At 45.9% G+C, this 14,209-nt stretch overlaps 1 protein-coding gene across 4 annotated transcripts in view; it reads left to right on the top strand.

Annotated features, from left to right (window-relative positions):
* The window catches only part of DLGAP5 (DLG associated protein 5), a 214,075-nt gene that overhangs the window by 176,817 nt on the left and 23,049 nt on the right, over positions 1-14,209 (top strand). For all 4 annotated transcript variants that reach the window (XM_029598267.1, XM_029598268.1, XM_029598266.1 and 1 more), the window contains exons 14-15: positions 12,532-12,751; positions 13,449-13,650. In XM_029598267.1, coding sequence (XP_029454127.1) covers positions 12,532-12,751; positions 13,449-13,650 — 422 coding nt within the window. The remainder of the gene's footprint in view (positions 1-12,531; positions 12,752-13,448; positions 13,651-14,209) is intronic.

The following is a 14,209-nucleotide window of genomic DNA, read 5'->3' on the forward strand; positions in this document are numbered from 1 at the left end:
CACAATGTAGTTGTGGATCGGCTCAGTCTTCAGTTCCATCCCCACGAGTGGTCCCTGGATCCGGCGGTAACGACCAGATTCTTTCAACATTGGGGTCAACCAACGATAGACCTCTTTGCTTCCGAACTGAATCACAAAGTGGACAGATTCTGCTCCCTGCACAAGCAACGAAACCAGTTAACCATGGACGCCTTTGCTCATCCCTGGAACTCAAGCCTCTTATATGCGTATCCCCTGATACCGCTCATAGCAAAAACTCTAGTGAAGCCACAACAGGACAAGGGGTCAATGATTCTCATAGCCCCTTATTGGCCTCACAAGTATGGTTTCCCATACTTCTCGACCTCTTGATCAGAGAACCAATTCGCCTGTGCTCAGCACCCACTTTCAGAACTCAGGACCAGGGCAGGTTGTGCCACCCCAACCTTCAGACCCTATCCCTCACAGCCTGGATGTTGAAAGCTTGATCCTGCAACCACTCAATCTTACAACTAGTGTCTCTCAAGTGCTTGTAGCTTCACGTAAGCCTTCTATACGAAAATCCTTACGTTATAAGTGAAAAAAATTCACCACATGGTGCACACAGAAAAGCATTGATCCCTTTTCCTGCCCCACATCATCTTTATTAGACTATCTCTGGCACCTTTCAGACTTTGGTCTCCAGACGAGTAGGAGGATGCCCCTTGTCAGTAGATTCATGAGAGGTTTAATTCAACTAAAACCCCCTTTACAGCCACCAGCCACAGAATGGGACCTTAATGTAGTTCTAGCAAGGCTCATGCGTTCTCCCTTTGAGCCCATAGATTCCTGCGATGTTAAATTTCTTACATGGAAAGTTTTCTTCCTAGTAGCTATTACATCTGCTAGAAGAGTTAGTGAGTTACAAGCACTTGTAAATACTCACCCTATACCAGGTTCCTACATGACCGAGTGGCCCTGCATACTCACCCTAAATTCCTTCCCAAGGTGGTTATTGGTTTCCACTTGAATCAGTCTATAAATTTGCCCACATTCTTTCCAAGACCTCACTCTCACCAGGGCGAAAGAGTTTTACACACCTTGGACTGTAAACACGTGCTAGCGTATTACCTAGACCGCACTAGAGTCCATAGAAAATCCACCCAGCTCTTTGTTTCTTTTGACAAAAACAAACTGGGTATGGCAGTGGGCAAACAAACTCTCTCCAACTGGCTAGCAGATTGTATAGACTTCTGCTATGAAAAAGCAGGTCTTTCTCTCCAGAGACGAGTAAAAGCGCACTCAGAGCAATGGCAACCTCCATAGCACACTATCGTTCCGTACCAATTGCTGACATCTGCAAAGCTGCAACATGGAGCTCTCTTCACACATTTGCAGCTCATTAGTGCCTGGACAAGGAAGGACGACACGATTCCGTCTTTGGACAATCTGTCTTAAAGTATTTATTTCCAGTATAATCCCAACTCCTTCCACATCCAACCTGCTGTGATTTCAGACTGCCTCATTTTTTCCAACAGTACACCAGTTGTGCCTGTTGCACAAGTTGTACACTGTTGGTCCAAAACAAAGATGTCTCAGCCTGTAGCTTGCTAATCACTCATATGCGAGGACTATCATCCTGCTTGTCCTGGGATAAAGCAAAATTGCTTACCTGTAATAGGTGTTATCCCAGGACAGCAGGATGTAGTCCTCACGAAACCCACCTGCCACCCCGTGGAGTTGGGTCCGACACGTTTTATTATTTTAATTTTTTGCTCACACTTATTGCTGCAAACGAGACTGAAGGGAGACCCCTGTGGCTCGAGGAATAATGGCATACTGGGCATGCTCAGTGGGCTCAGTGTGCCAGTCAAAAGTTTCGAGAAACTTTGACAGAGAGTTTTCCGTGATAGGGCTCCGTCCAGTGACGTCACCCATATGTGAGAACTACATCCTGCTGTCCTGGGATAACACCTATTACAGGTAAGCAATTTTGCTTTCCTGCAGGTGGGGATTGGTTAACAGTTGGTCCTTAACTCCCTAAGGTACAGGTAGCAGCTATTGCTTGTTCCAGAGGTCAGTTAATGGGCAGATCTTTTGTCATCTCGTCTGAATGTGTTTTGTTTACTTCAGGAAGTAAAGCATATTCAGCCTTCAGTAAGAAAGAGAATCCATACCTCCCTAGAATCAGAATTTGGTGTTGTCCTAGCTGTTTGATCATCCATTTGAACCTCTGAGGAGACACTTAAGCTTCTTACTGTTATGGTGTGGTTTTTTTTTCTGGTAGCAATCTGTTCTGCAAAATGAATTTTGGAGCTGCAGGTTCTGTTGTGTAGGGGTCGCAGTTCATGGAGCTCCATTTTTTTCTTTTTTTGTGCTGAAAAGTACAGTGTTTTCCCGGTTCCATCTTCTGGTCCCCCTTCGTGGTCTGTGCCTCCTCGGCGTGGTAGGTTAAAGTCTCTGTTTTTTGCTTCTTTGCAATTGATTCCCAGCACTTCCCCTCTCGGTGACCGCTGGTCATCGACCGCATGTCAGGTAGCTTTTATGGCCGCGTCCGGCTTTCATTGATGCCCCCAGTGCCCGTGTACCATGTCCATCACGGATCCGCATGAGGTGTGTGTCCTCTGCCTGGGAGCCTCGCATGACGTCCATGGGTGTCAGCTGTGTGACCAGATGACCCCCAAAGGGCATTGTGCGCACCTTGATAAGATGCAGAAACCTTTTGGCTCCAAAAAGTCCGTTCCATCCACACTCGTGTCGGCGTCATAGATGCTGAGGAGTCAAGGGAAGCCCCTTGATACGTTCCCTCTCGCTGCTACTCTCTACACCTCTTTAAAGGATCACGGGGACAGTGACCGATCCTCTATGATCTCACCGGTGTCCCAGACATCAGGATGCTACGCCTCCTCGGCATCGGGGGAAAGACCGGGCCAAGCACAGTGGGAGATCACCAGTCATTGTTGGCACGTGCCTCTGGTTCCGGTGCCGGTGACGGCCACACTGCCACCGAAGTGACCCCAGCCATCGGAGGCCCCATCCTCTGCTCCTGGGAGTCCTAGGCATTCCCCACCGATATCTGTGTCGGGCACCGTACCACCTCGGAGGACTGAGGAAGAGCCGGTGACTCCTCGTCCCCCTCTTCCTCAGTCCTGGCCTCCCCGGACTTTCGGGAGGAGTTGGACCACAGGGTGCAGAACATGGTGCTCAGAGCTCTTCAGAGTGTCGAACTGCTTGAGCCACCAGCCTCCCCATGCTGGTGCCGGATCCCCCGCCGTCTGTCCTAGCACCTCTGCTTGAGCATGGCCACCGATGCCCCACTCCAGAGTGATCCCTATCATCTGGTCCTCCAAGGAGGAAGATGTGGCCTGTACCATGTTTCCGAGGCCTCGGTTCCCAGAGTCTTTACCGGGACTTTCTGGCCACCTGGAGCACCCAGTCCCCTCGATTCCAGGGGAACAGTCTATTCCCGCAGTGCCCTCGAGACCTCCGAAGCCATTGGAGCCCAGGGCTGATATCCCCCACAGGCCTCGCCCGTGTCGCGCTGGCCCTAGTGAGGAGGAAGGGCCTTATGACCTCTGTGGTAATGATTCAACAGAGTCTTCCTCCGAATACTCGGACGACCCCTTCTCCGAGCCTTCCCCACCTGAGGAACAACGTCCATCTCCTCTGGAGCATCTGTCCCTCGCGGGCTTTGTCAGGGCATGGCCAAGGCTATTCCCTTCCAACTGCTTACAGAGGAGGATATGCGACATAAAATGTTGGAGATACTCCAGTTTGTCAACGCTCCTAAGGAGATCGTGACAGTTCCCATCCTTGATAACTTCAAGGACCTCCTCCTTCGGATGTGGGAGCACCTGATTTCCACCTCCCCGTCAATAAGAAGGTGGATGCCACCTATTTGTGCAGCAAGCCATGGATTTCAAGAAGCAGCCCCTCCCCCACCAGTCAGTGGTTGTGGAGTCCACCCTAAAAAAAAAAACAGCCAGGTGCTTCTGTACCCATGCCTCGGCCCCTCTGGGGCACGAGCATAGAGAGCTCGATACCTTGGGCCGCAAAGTCTTCCAGGGCGCTATGCTCATCTCCTGTATTGCCACCTACCAGTTGTACATGACTCAGTACAACCGGAGCCTATAGCGGTGTGTCCAGGATCTCACGAAGACCCTGCAGTAGCAGGAGGCGCTTTCGGCTATTGTCCTGAAAGGTTTGGAGGCTGGCAAGCACAAGGTGCGGTCCACCTATGATGTCTTTGAAACTGCGGCTTGCGTAGCTGCTGTGGGTATCTGCGACCATAGGATGGCTTGGTTCAGGGCCTCTGTCCTCTGTCCAGAGGTGCAGGAAAAGCTAGTTGACTTCCCCTGCACAGGTGACAACCTCTTTGGGGATAATGTCCAGGATGCTATGGCCCAATTGAAGGACCACTATGATACCCTTCAGCAGTTCTCCGCTAGAACTTCCTCTTCCAGGAAATCTTCCAGGCCCAATTCCAGGAAGCCCTTTTACAGGCAGAGGAAATATTATCCTCCGACCTCCAGAGCTTGCAAGCCGCGCACTAGCTCTAGGGGCCACCCTCGTCAGCAGCGAGCACCCAGGCCTCAGCCAGAGACCCCGCAAGCCCCAGCTACGGGGGATTTTTTGACTGGTGGCGAGGGAGCACATGTCAGCTGAGTATACCCTTGACGCCAGATCCCCCAGTAGGGGGGCAGGCTCCTCAGCTTCACTCATCGCTGGGAGGAAATCACCTTGTACTGGCGGGTCCTCGCTATAGTCCATCAGGGCTACCGACTCAACTTCAAACTGCTCCCAGAGACCTCTCCCCATGTCTGTCGTGGGGTTAATCCGCCCAGCAGACTATACTTTGGACAGAACTCTCTGCCCTTGCGGCGGGGACAGTAGAGCCCATCCCTCAGCAGGGCCGAGGGTTCTATTCAAGGTATTTTCTTATATCAAAGAGAAGCAAGGGCTTGCGCCCCATTCTCAACCTCAGGGTTTTGAATAAGTTTCTCTTAAAAAAAAAAGTTCAAGATGCTCTCTCTGGGTACGCTGATTCCTCTCCTCAGAAGAGGAAACTGGCTCTGCTCCCTTGAACTCAAGGAGACTTATGCTCACATAGCGATCTTCCCCAGCCACAGGAAATACCTCTATTTTTGTGGTGGGGAAGGCTCACTATCAGTACAAGGTGTTGCATTTTGGGCTGGCTTCAGCCCCTCGTGTCTTCACCAAATGTCTAACGGTGGTGGCAGCGTACCTCTGAATTCATACAGTACACGTCTTCCCGTACCTAGACGACTGGTTGCTCAAGAGCGACTCCCACAAAGGGACCCTGAGTGCTCTGGCTCTAACAGTGCGGATGCTGCAATTATTGGGGTTCGTGATCAACTACCCCAAGTCTCAACTCTGCCTGTCTCTTAAGCTGGACTTTATAGGGGCCAGGTTGGACACAGTGCAGGCCAAAGGGTTTTTTGCCTCGCGACCGGGCCCTTGCCCTCATCTTGCTGGCAACCTTTGTGCGCAGCAACCGGCATGTGACTGCCCGCCTTCTGATCCGCTTGTTAGGCCACGTGGCGGCCTCAGTCCATGTTACCCTTCTTGCCCGCATGCGTATCTGTGGGGAGCAGTGGACCCTGTGGACGCAGTGGCAAAAGTCCTCCCAGGACCTTGAGACTTCTCTCTCTGTCATGGAGCCCTTGAGGATGTCCCTGTTCTGGTGGGAGAACATCTTCAACCTGCAGCAGGGAATTCCCTTCCAAGCGGCACCGCCTCAAGTGCTACTCACAACCGATGTATCTCCTCAGGGCTGGGGAGCCCATGTGGACGGCCTCCACACACACGTTCTCTGGACCGCCCGCAAAGCCTGCTGCCAAATAAACTTCCTGGAGCTTCGGGCGTTTCGCTATGCTCTGTGGGCGTTCAGGGACCAGTTGTCCCACAAGGAAGTCCTGATCAGGATGGACAATCAGGTAGTAATGTTATATATCAACAAATAGGGAGGCACAGGGTCATTCATCCTCTTTTTTTTTTCTTTTTTTGCTAGGCAGTGCAGGTGTGATCCTGGGCTCTGTCACAGGGGATGTTGCTCTGGGCAACATACCTGCCTGGGATGCAAAATGTGCTAGTGGAGCGGCTGAGCCATTCCTTTCAGCCACATGAGTGGTTCCTCAATCCGGGGGTGGCGACCTGAATCTTCTGTCAGTGGGGGACCCTAGATGTAGATCTCTTCGCCTACCCGTACAACAACAAGGTGACCAACTTCTGTTGCCAGGGGGTGGACATCTGGCCTGCGTCATCTTCTCCCTTCACTGGGGAAGGGTCTGCTGTATGCATACCCCTCTTCTCCTGCTCCTCTTGAAAACCCTGCTGAAGCTTCAACAGGATGGAGGGACCATGATCCTTTTGGCGCTTTATTGGCCCTGACAGGTCTGGTTCCCTCTCCTTTGGGATCTGTCAATCAGGGACCCTGTTCAGCTGGGAACCGCACTGGATCTGATAACTCAGAACCAGAGCGCCCTGCGCCACCCTAGCCTCCAGGCACTGGCCCTCACAGCATGGATGTTGAGAGCATAATTCTCCAGCCCCTGAACCTTTCAGCCAGTGTCTCCTGGGTCCTAGTGGCCTCTAGAAAGCCTTCCACCTGGAAGTCCTACAGTTCGAAGTAGAGACGATTCTCCATCTGGTGTGTTGGGCAGGCACTGGATCCATTCACATGCCCTCTTCCTAAATTGTTGGACTGCTTGTGGCACCTTTCAGAGTCTGGGCTCCAAACCAGCTCAGTCAGGGTCCATCTCAGCACAGTTAGTGCGCACCATCGAGGTATCGCTGGCACACCAATATCAGTGCGGGTTCCTTGGTGGATTGTTTTATGAGGGGCTTACTTCATTTGAAGCCCCCTACTGTGTCCTGGGACCTTTACGTTGTCTTTGCACAGCTCATGCGTCCTCCCTTTGAGCTGCTTCGTTCCTGCAATCCGGTTCCTTACCCGGAAAGTAATTTTCCTAGTGGAGATTACTTCGGCTCGTAGAGTCAGTGAGCTTCAGGCCTTGGTCGCGTACCCGCCATACACGAGTTTTTTCCATGATCGTATGGTCTTGCATATGCACCCGAAGTTCCTGCTTAAGGTAGTGACTGATTTTCACGTCAATCAGTCCATTGTTCTGCTCACCTTCTTTCCCAGGCCTCATTCCCAACCAGGGGAACGGACTCTTCATCCTCTGGACTGCAAGAGGACCTTGGTTTTCTACTTAGAACCTACAACCGGACACTGACAGTCCACTCAGCGCTTTGTGTCCTTTGATCCCAATAGGTTGGGCATGGCAGTGGGTAAATGCTGTTAAACTTTTGTTTCTTGATAATTTTGTTATTGTTCATGATTGATAGCAATAAAATTATCAATTAAAAAAAAAAAAAAAGAAGCAGACTTTATCCAACTGACTAGCAGATTGTATCGCCTTCTGCTATGCGCAGGCGGGCCTTCAGCTGATTGGCTGCATCAAAGCTCACTCTGTTCAGGCCATGGCGACATCGGTGGCTCATCTGCGAGCAGTTCAGTTCATCGAAATTTGTCAAGCCACAACATGGAGTACCCTTCACACGTTCGCAGCTCACTACTGCTTGGACAAAGATGGGTGACAAGGCAGTGCATTTGGTCAGTCTGTCCTGCGCAATCTTTTCCACACCTGAACCCAACTCTTCCAGCCTAGTGCCCTTGGTTGATGCCAGGCAGTTTCCTGCCAACCAACAAAGCCACAGTTGTGTCGTGCCCGTTGGCACCTTGTTTGGCATCTGTTGGTCTCTCCTATTTACTGAGACAGCCTGGAGCTTAGTATTCACCCACATGTGAGGACTACCAACCTGCTTGTCCTAGAAGAAAGCACAGTTGCTCACCTGTTTTGTTGTTTTATTTTTTCGCTCATATTTTTCTCTGTTACGAGACTGAAGGGGGACCTCGCATGGATGCGCGGATAGTGGCATGCTGGGCATGCTCAGTGTGCAGGTCAAAGCTTTTAGAAACTTTAACAGATGTTTTGCATGCCGGGCTCCATCCGATGATGTCACCCACATGTGAGGAATAACATCCTGCTGTCCTAGGAGAACACCTGTTTACAGGTAAGCAACTGCGCTATTTATATAAATTATTCATTTACAATAATTTCTATTCCCTCCTAATTGCCAGGTTTCGTTCTAGGTGGATTTCAGAACAAAAAACATTTAACAGAACAAACTGTTCTGTTTAAAACATTTGTTTTAAACAGAACAGTTTAAAACAAATCATCACACAACAAAACATCATATATTTATAACAATTAATCACAGCTTGCTTTTATTACGATATTATATGTACATTTGCAAATTGGCAAGATGTCCAGTGAGAGAGCCCAGAAGAAGCCAGTCAGTGGCTTCAGTTCGTGATCTGCGGGCACTGGATGTTGATCACAGATGTCCCCAAAGTTTGTTACAAGTATTTGGGCCCAAACTTTGACATAGCAAACTACCACAATTATGGTTGGATGTCTCCTAGGGCCTAGGAATTGTAGGCCTGTTAAATTCAAGCTCCTCAGAGGGCATTCAAAAGAATATATCCATGAATCCAGTCCTAGAAGTCACTTCTCATTTCAGAGGAGCTTCCATTGTAAAAGCTCTCCATTCTGTAGCACCAGGCTCAGGATCTGCTGCAGGTATGGGGTTGAGAGAGGTAGAGAAATGCTTAGCATCAGAAGAGGTATGGACAAAGCACCTAAGTGGGCCTTGTCTCTGAGGCAGAGCTCTTTGGATCTGAACAGAAAGAAGCAGCTTGGTGCCCATACCTATTGGTGCCATACCCAAAATCATATCGTCCTGCATGGTGCAGAATGTCCCCATAGCGCTAGATCACGTTTTTTGATCCCGTGTATCCAGGGAACATGTATCTTGGGCGTAGAGCACATGTTCTTCTATTCCTTCAGTGCAGAGAACTGAAATGCTGGTACCAATTCCTTCCCATTATATCAGTGGTGTTGAAGATGCCAAATAATAATCTGTTAGTGCGGAAGCCTGAGTTGACAGAAATGCCTTCTAAATCAGCACAGAGCAACTGAGGGCCTTTCCATTCATTGGAGATGAGTATTTAAGCTGTACTGCAGTAAACTGAGTAGGATCCTGTTTGGGTCTCTGGAAAGAATGTCTCTTTTCAAACTCTGGCCCAACCATCACCACAGCTAATGGACTGACTCAATCAGTTGGTGAAAAATTTCTTTGCCTCTCTGGCTCCTGAAGATGAGTTGCTCTGAAGCCTCTCCTATCCAAAATGGGTTACATATTCCCTAAACAGTGGCCCCCACTAGCCCCCACTAGCTCCATGCCACAGTTTAATCCTGCACAAAAGTTGCCAACAATAGGGATTAGTCTTCATCAGTCAGTCAAACTGTCACGTGTGGCTGGAGAGTCCTTCCCTGAGTCAGAGGACAATGAGAGAGCTTCAGCTAGGTCAATGTCCCTCCTGTGGCATTAGGTTTCTGCCTTGGTTAAGGCATCATGAATCAGTGTTTCCCCATAACCTGGTTGGAGGAAGATTCAATGGGAATTGCAGCATTCTTGATCACATGAGGATCTCTGCTATTCCAAGATCCCAGGTAAGTTGGCAAAGGCATTAAACATTGATACCTAGAAGGAACAGGTCTGAAAACAGAAGTTTTCAACCTGACTTGGCAGTGATCCTTGTATACAGACAACTCTGGGATCTTCAATCCAGAATGTGGCAGCATTCCACCACATGCCTGCCAGTGGCCTGGAAACTGGATCTAAAATATATAGGTTTGCATGATACAACTCCTGAACCATTCAGTAATAGTGGAATAAGCACTTAAGAGAGCCAAGAAAACCAGATAGATTTCTAACACCCCACCAAGTAAATACCTAAAGCTGTTTGACGCCATTGGGAAGATTTTATTTTTTTCAAAATGTGGTGCTGAGCTCCTGTATAAAGGTGCACCGTCTGTGCATCTTCGGGGGGGTGGGGGGGTGGGGTTTCAGTTATAACTCCATGAACTTGGTAAAACTATGCGCTCAAATTTGTACCCGAGCCAGGTTCCATTTCCAATTGTATCTCTCAGCGGGCGTACACAGCCTGCTATTAATTGTGTGCTGCCACTTATTGCATCTGTAACTCATTCCATTCAACAGGTTGCTGCTGAGGAAGCCCGTGAGAGGGCAAAACAGGCCTTTATTGGGGTCTTTCTGAACTTTACAAATACTGCAAAGATTTTAAAGGCACTCTCAATGATCTGGTAACTGCTAAAGCAGCAACAATTTCAGTTGGAACAGTAATAGTTTTGGATTTCCAGGAATCAAAATTTAGAACCAGTGTTCTTAGATGTGTTCCATGCTTCTAGGTTGCCATTAGAACTTTTGTTTTTGTTATGCTAATATTTTATTGTGTCCATAGAGATTATTTGAATGTATGAGATTAGCAAAACAGGATTTTTCTGGTTTGTTATAGAATGGTATTTCATAAATGTTAAAGTATATTCCCAGCTGGCCACATAATTTGCTGCAATAGATGAGGGTTTTTTTTGTATGGTATGAATGAGTGAGTAAATGATTCATTAATGTGTTTTGCATTGTATAATAACCATTTTGTAGTTTTGAAAATAGGAGTTTCAAAATTTCTTAAATAGTGAACAAGGGACCAAAGTTATTGTATTTTGGGTTTGTATATTTTATATTTCTCCCAGTAATATATTTACATACCTGTGCCTGATATATTTGTCTAATATACATAGCCTAAATATGTGTATGTATGTATGTATGTGTATATATACAAAATAATATACAAAATAATAAATAAATTAAATAAATATAAATGGACCAGAACTACAATTTATAAATAAAACCCATTTAAAAAAATAAAATCCTATACCATGCTTACACACACACACACAGTCTAATATATTTTTTTAAATGGGTTTTATTTATAAATTGTAGTTCTGGTCCATTTATATTTATTTATTTAATTTATTTATTATTTTGTTATACAGACTTTCTTGACAGAAATCAAATCAAACCGGTTTACAATTAACAATGTGTGATAGGAAGAGAGAATTCAAACACAGTAAACAAGAGCAAGGTTGTGAGAGAGAAAGTTACAATAAAACCGGGAGAATAAAACTGGGATCTGGAAAGGGGAGACAGCTGAACAGCAGGGTATTTACAGTGAACAGCAGAGTATTTACAGTATTTATATAGATATATAAATACTATATATATAGTACTATAAATACTATATATATATATAGTACTATTTATAGTATTTATATAGATATATAAATACTTTATAGTATATACTTTATAGTATATAAAGTATATAGTATATACTTTATAGTAAATATCTATATAAATAGTATTTATAGTATTTATACTATAAATATAGTATTTATATAGATTTATATAATTATATAATAATTATATAATTATTTTTTATGTACAGACATTCGATCTGAGATATCACATCGGTTTACATTCAGGTACTGTAGGTATTTCCCTATCCCCAGAGGGCTTACAATCTAAGGGGTAGATTTTAAAAGCCCTGTGCGTGTAAATCCTGCTGGATTTACACACGCAGGGCACTCGCGCGCCTATTTTGCATAGGCCGCCGGCGTGCGCAAAGCCCCGGGACGCGCGTAAGTCCTGGGGCTTCGTAAAAGGGGTGGGAGGGGGCGTGTCGCAGGCCGGGGGCGTGTCTGGGGGGCGTGTCTGGGGGTGGGTCTGGGGGCATGGCAACGGTTCGGGGGCGGGCTGGGTGGGCGGTCCCGCGTCTGCCGGCCCCGCAGCCTGTGCCAGGGGGATGCCGAGGCCCCGCGCGCAAGTTACGCCTGCCTCAAGCAGGCGTAACTTGCACAACAAATGTAGGGGGGGGGATTTTAGGTAGGGCTGGGGGGGGGGTTAGATAGGGGAAGGGAGGGGAAGGTGGGGGGACGCGGAAGGAAAGTTCCCTCCGAGGCCGCTCAGATTTCAGAGCGGCCTTGGAGGGAACAGAGGCATGCTGCGTGGCTCGGCGTACTTTTTTAAGATCTACCTCAGCGTTTGTAACTTCATAATGTTCAAAATCCATGCTTTCCATTTGTCTTCCATGACTTCATTACCCAAATTGGTGAAAAATATTAGTTTGTAGCCAAACTGATATAAAGCACCACAAACAGATAAGATAATCAAGTAACCTTGCTGCAATAGAGCCTTCTTGATCAGATCCTCTGAGCCTATATTTGCTGAGTTGAGGAGCCACTCTAGGGTGAGAAGTGACACATACCCAGGTAAATAATTGTCATGCCTATGTTCCAATGGGCCACATGTCTTAAAGGGTTCTCATTCTGTCTCTATGGGAATAATGTTTCATACATCACAAAATAGTTGAAATCTTTGACAGATGAAAACCAATAAAGCATAACTTTTTTTTGTTGGTGAGGGGCTCTTCTAGTTTCTTTATCATGAAATATTTCTCTTCTTGAATTAGTATTCTTGTATGGAGCAGTTATAATGTTGTTCAGATTATAGGTAGTATTGCTGTAACAAAAGAGGATGAAGACATTCTTGATAATTCACTTGCAGAAGAAGAGTGTTAAGATGGTAACATCAAAAGCAAACCAAGGAGACAATGGAAGAGTCGCAGCACGAAGCCGTCTTGCTGCAATAAAAGCAGCCATGAAGCATAAGAAGCAGCGGGAAGAAATGACTGAAACTGCAGCCCCAGAAGTACTAAAGGAAGTAGAGCAGGTTGTGTTTGATGCAGGATTTTTCAGAATTGAAAGCCCAGCGAAACCTGTTCCAGGTTAGTGAAGTCTGGCAACCTGTTTCGAGGAATAAATCTTCTTCCCTGTACGTACCAGGATCAGTCCATAGCAGTTTCAGAAATTCGTATTTTAACACTCTTAAGAATTGTTTATTTCTTCATGCTGAGCATGTTGAGGACTTCAGTATGCTGACCGCTTTGTTTCAGGAAATTGAACTCTGCTATCTCAAAGCACAGCCTCACCTGATAATGCCTTCTCTTTTATGGCAAGTTTCTAAGAGCTGCTTTGGTGTCTTGTCTGTGCTTTTCTCTACAAATTTGGCTTCTTGATGGTTCTGATATTGAGGTTTTCAGGTTCAAATCACTGCCTTCAGTGTCCTAGATTCTACCTTGAGTGCTTTATTTCCTCTGTATTAACATATCTTCAGTGTTTTTGCATCTCCTGAGCCCTTTGGTACTGTGATGCTTTTGTAGAGAAGAGCTGTTTTGGTTTTGAGCTGGCAGCTTTTCTCCTCCTCCACCTCCTCTAGGCTTTTAGCTCAGTTGGAGATTAGGGCTGGGATCTGGTACCATAAGTAAAGGTTTCATTGACTTCATAGGTATACTTGGAACTTTGTATGTATCCTGCATATTATTGCATCCTGAAAATGCAAACAAATTTTGGCTTAAATTAACACTTGAAGAAAAATTGTGATCAAATTGGACCCCATATATCATGTTATAAATTGTTTTCCAGGGTCATCCTTCAAAACACGTTTCAGTGCATCCTCCCAAATTGTTACTCCAAGGTCCATCTCTAAAACTCCAAATCCAAGCAGTTTTGTACTTGGTGCTGACACACAAGCAGCAAAGGCTGAGAATAAAAATGCTTTACAAGTGCTTGATGAGTTTCAATCTTCAAACAGAAAAGTCCTTTTTGGCAATACTGTTGAAGAAAGGTAATGATATATTTTAATGTTTGTTTATTATATAAATTTTCTTATTACTGTTCATGAAATGGTTGATATTTTAATTAGATGGCCTGCCTGACATGAAAATTAATCTTAATGAGACTGATTAAAATGTTATTGACCACTATAATTGACCCCTTCAGTGCCTGTGTTTTCATTTTGGTTTGTATAATACCTAGTGCTTCAGCTTGATATATTGAAAGTAGTAATGCCAAAAAGGTCACATTGTGATATGTGGGAATCTAACATTTCATATGATAAATTCCAAGTTTGTTTCCACAGTATTTTGTACAGTTAATATGCTTTTCAGATTCTTAAATCTCAAAAGCTTATGTGTGGTTCCTGTTTTCAGCAGTCTGATTTCTTTCAGTTGGCTTCCAGAAGAGGTGAATAATATCAAGTATGCAAGTAAAGCACAGAGTAATTTTTAGTTTAAAAAAAAAAATTGCCAAGCCAAAAATTTTTGATATTTAAAAGTCCATTAGAATCTATATTTCCTAAAGTAGGTGAAAATGTGAGGTTTAAGAGTTATATTCTACTATAAATA

Source organism: Rhinatrema bivittatum, chromosome 4, assembly GCF_901001135.1.
Source record: "Rhinatrema bivittatum chromosome 4, aRhiBiv1.1, whole genome shotgun sequence".
NCBI classification, from domain to species: Eukaryota; Metazoa; Chordata; class Amphibia; order Gymnophiona; family Rhinatrematidae; genus Rhinatrema; species Rhinatrema bivittatum.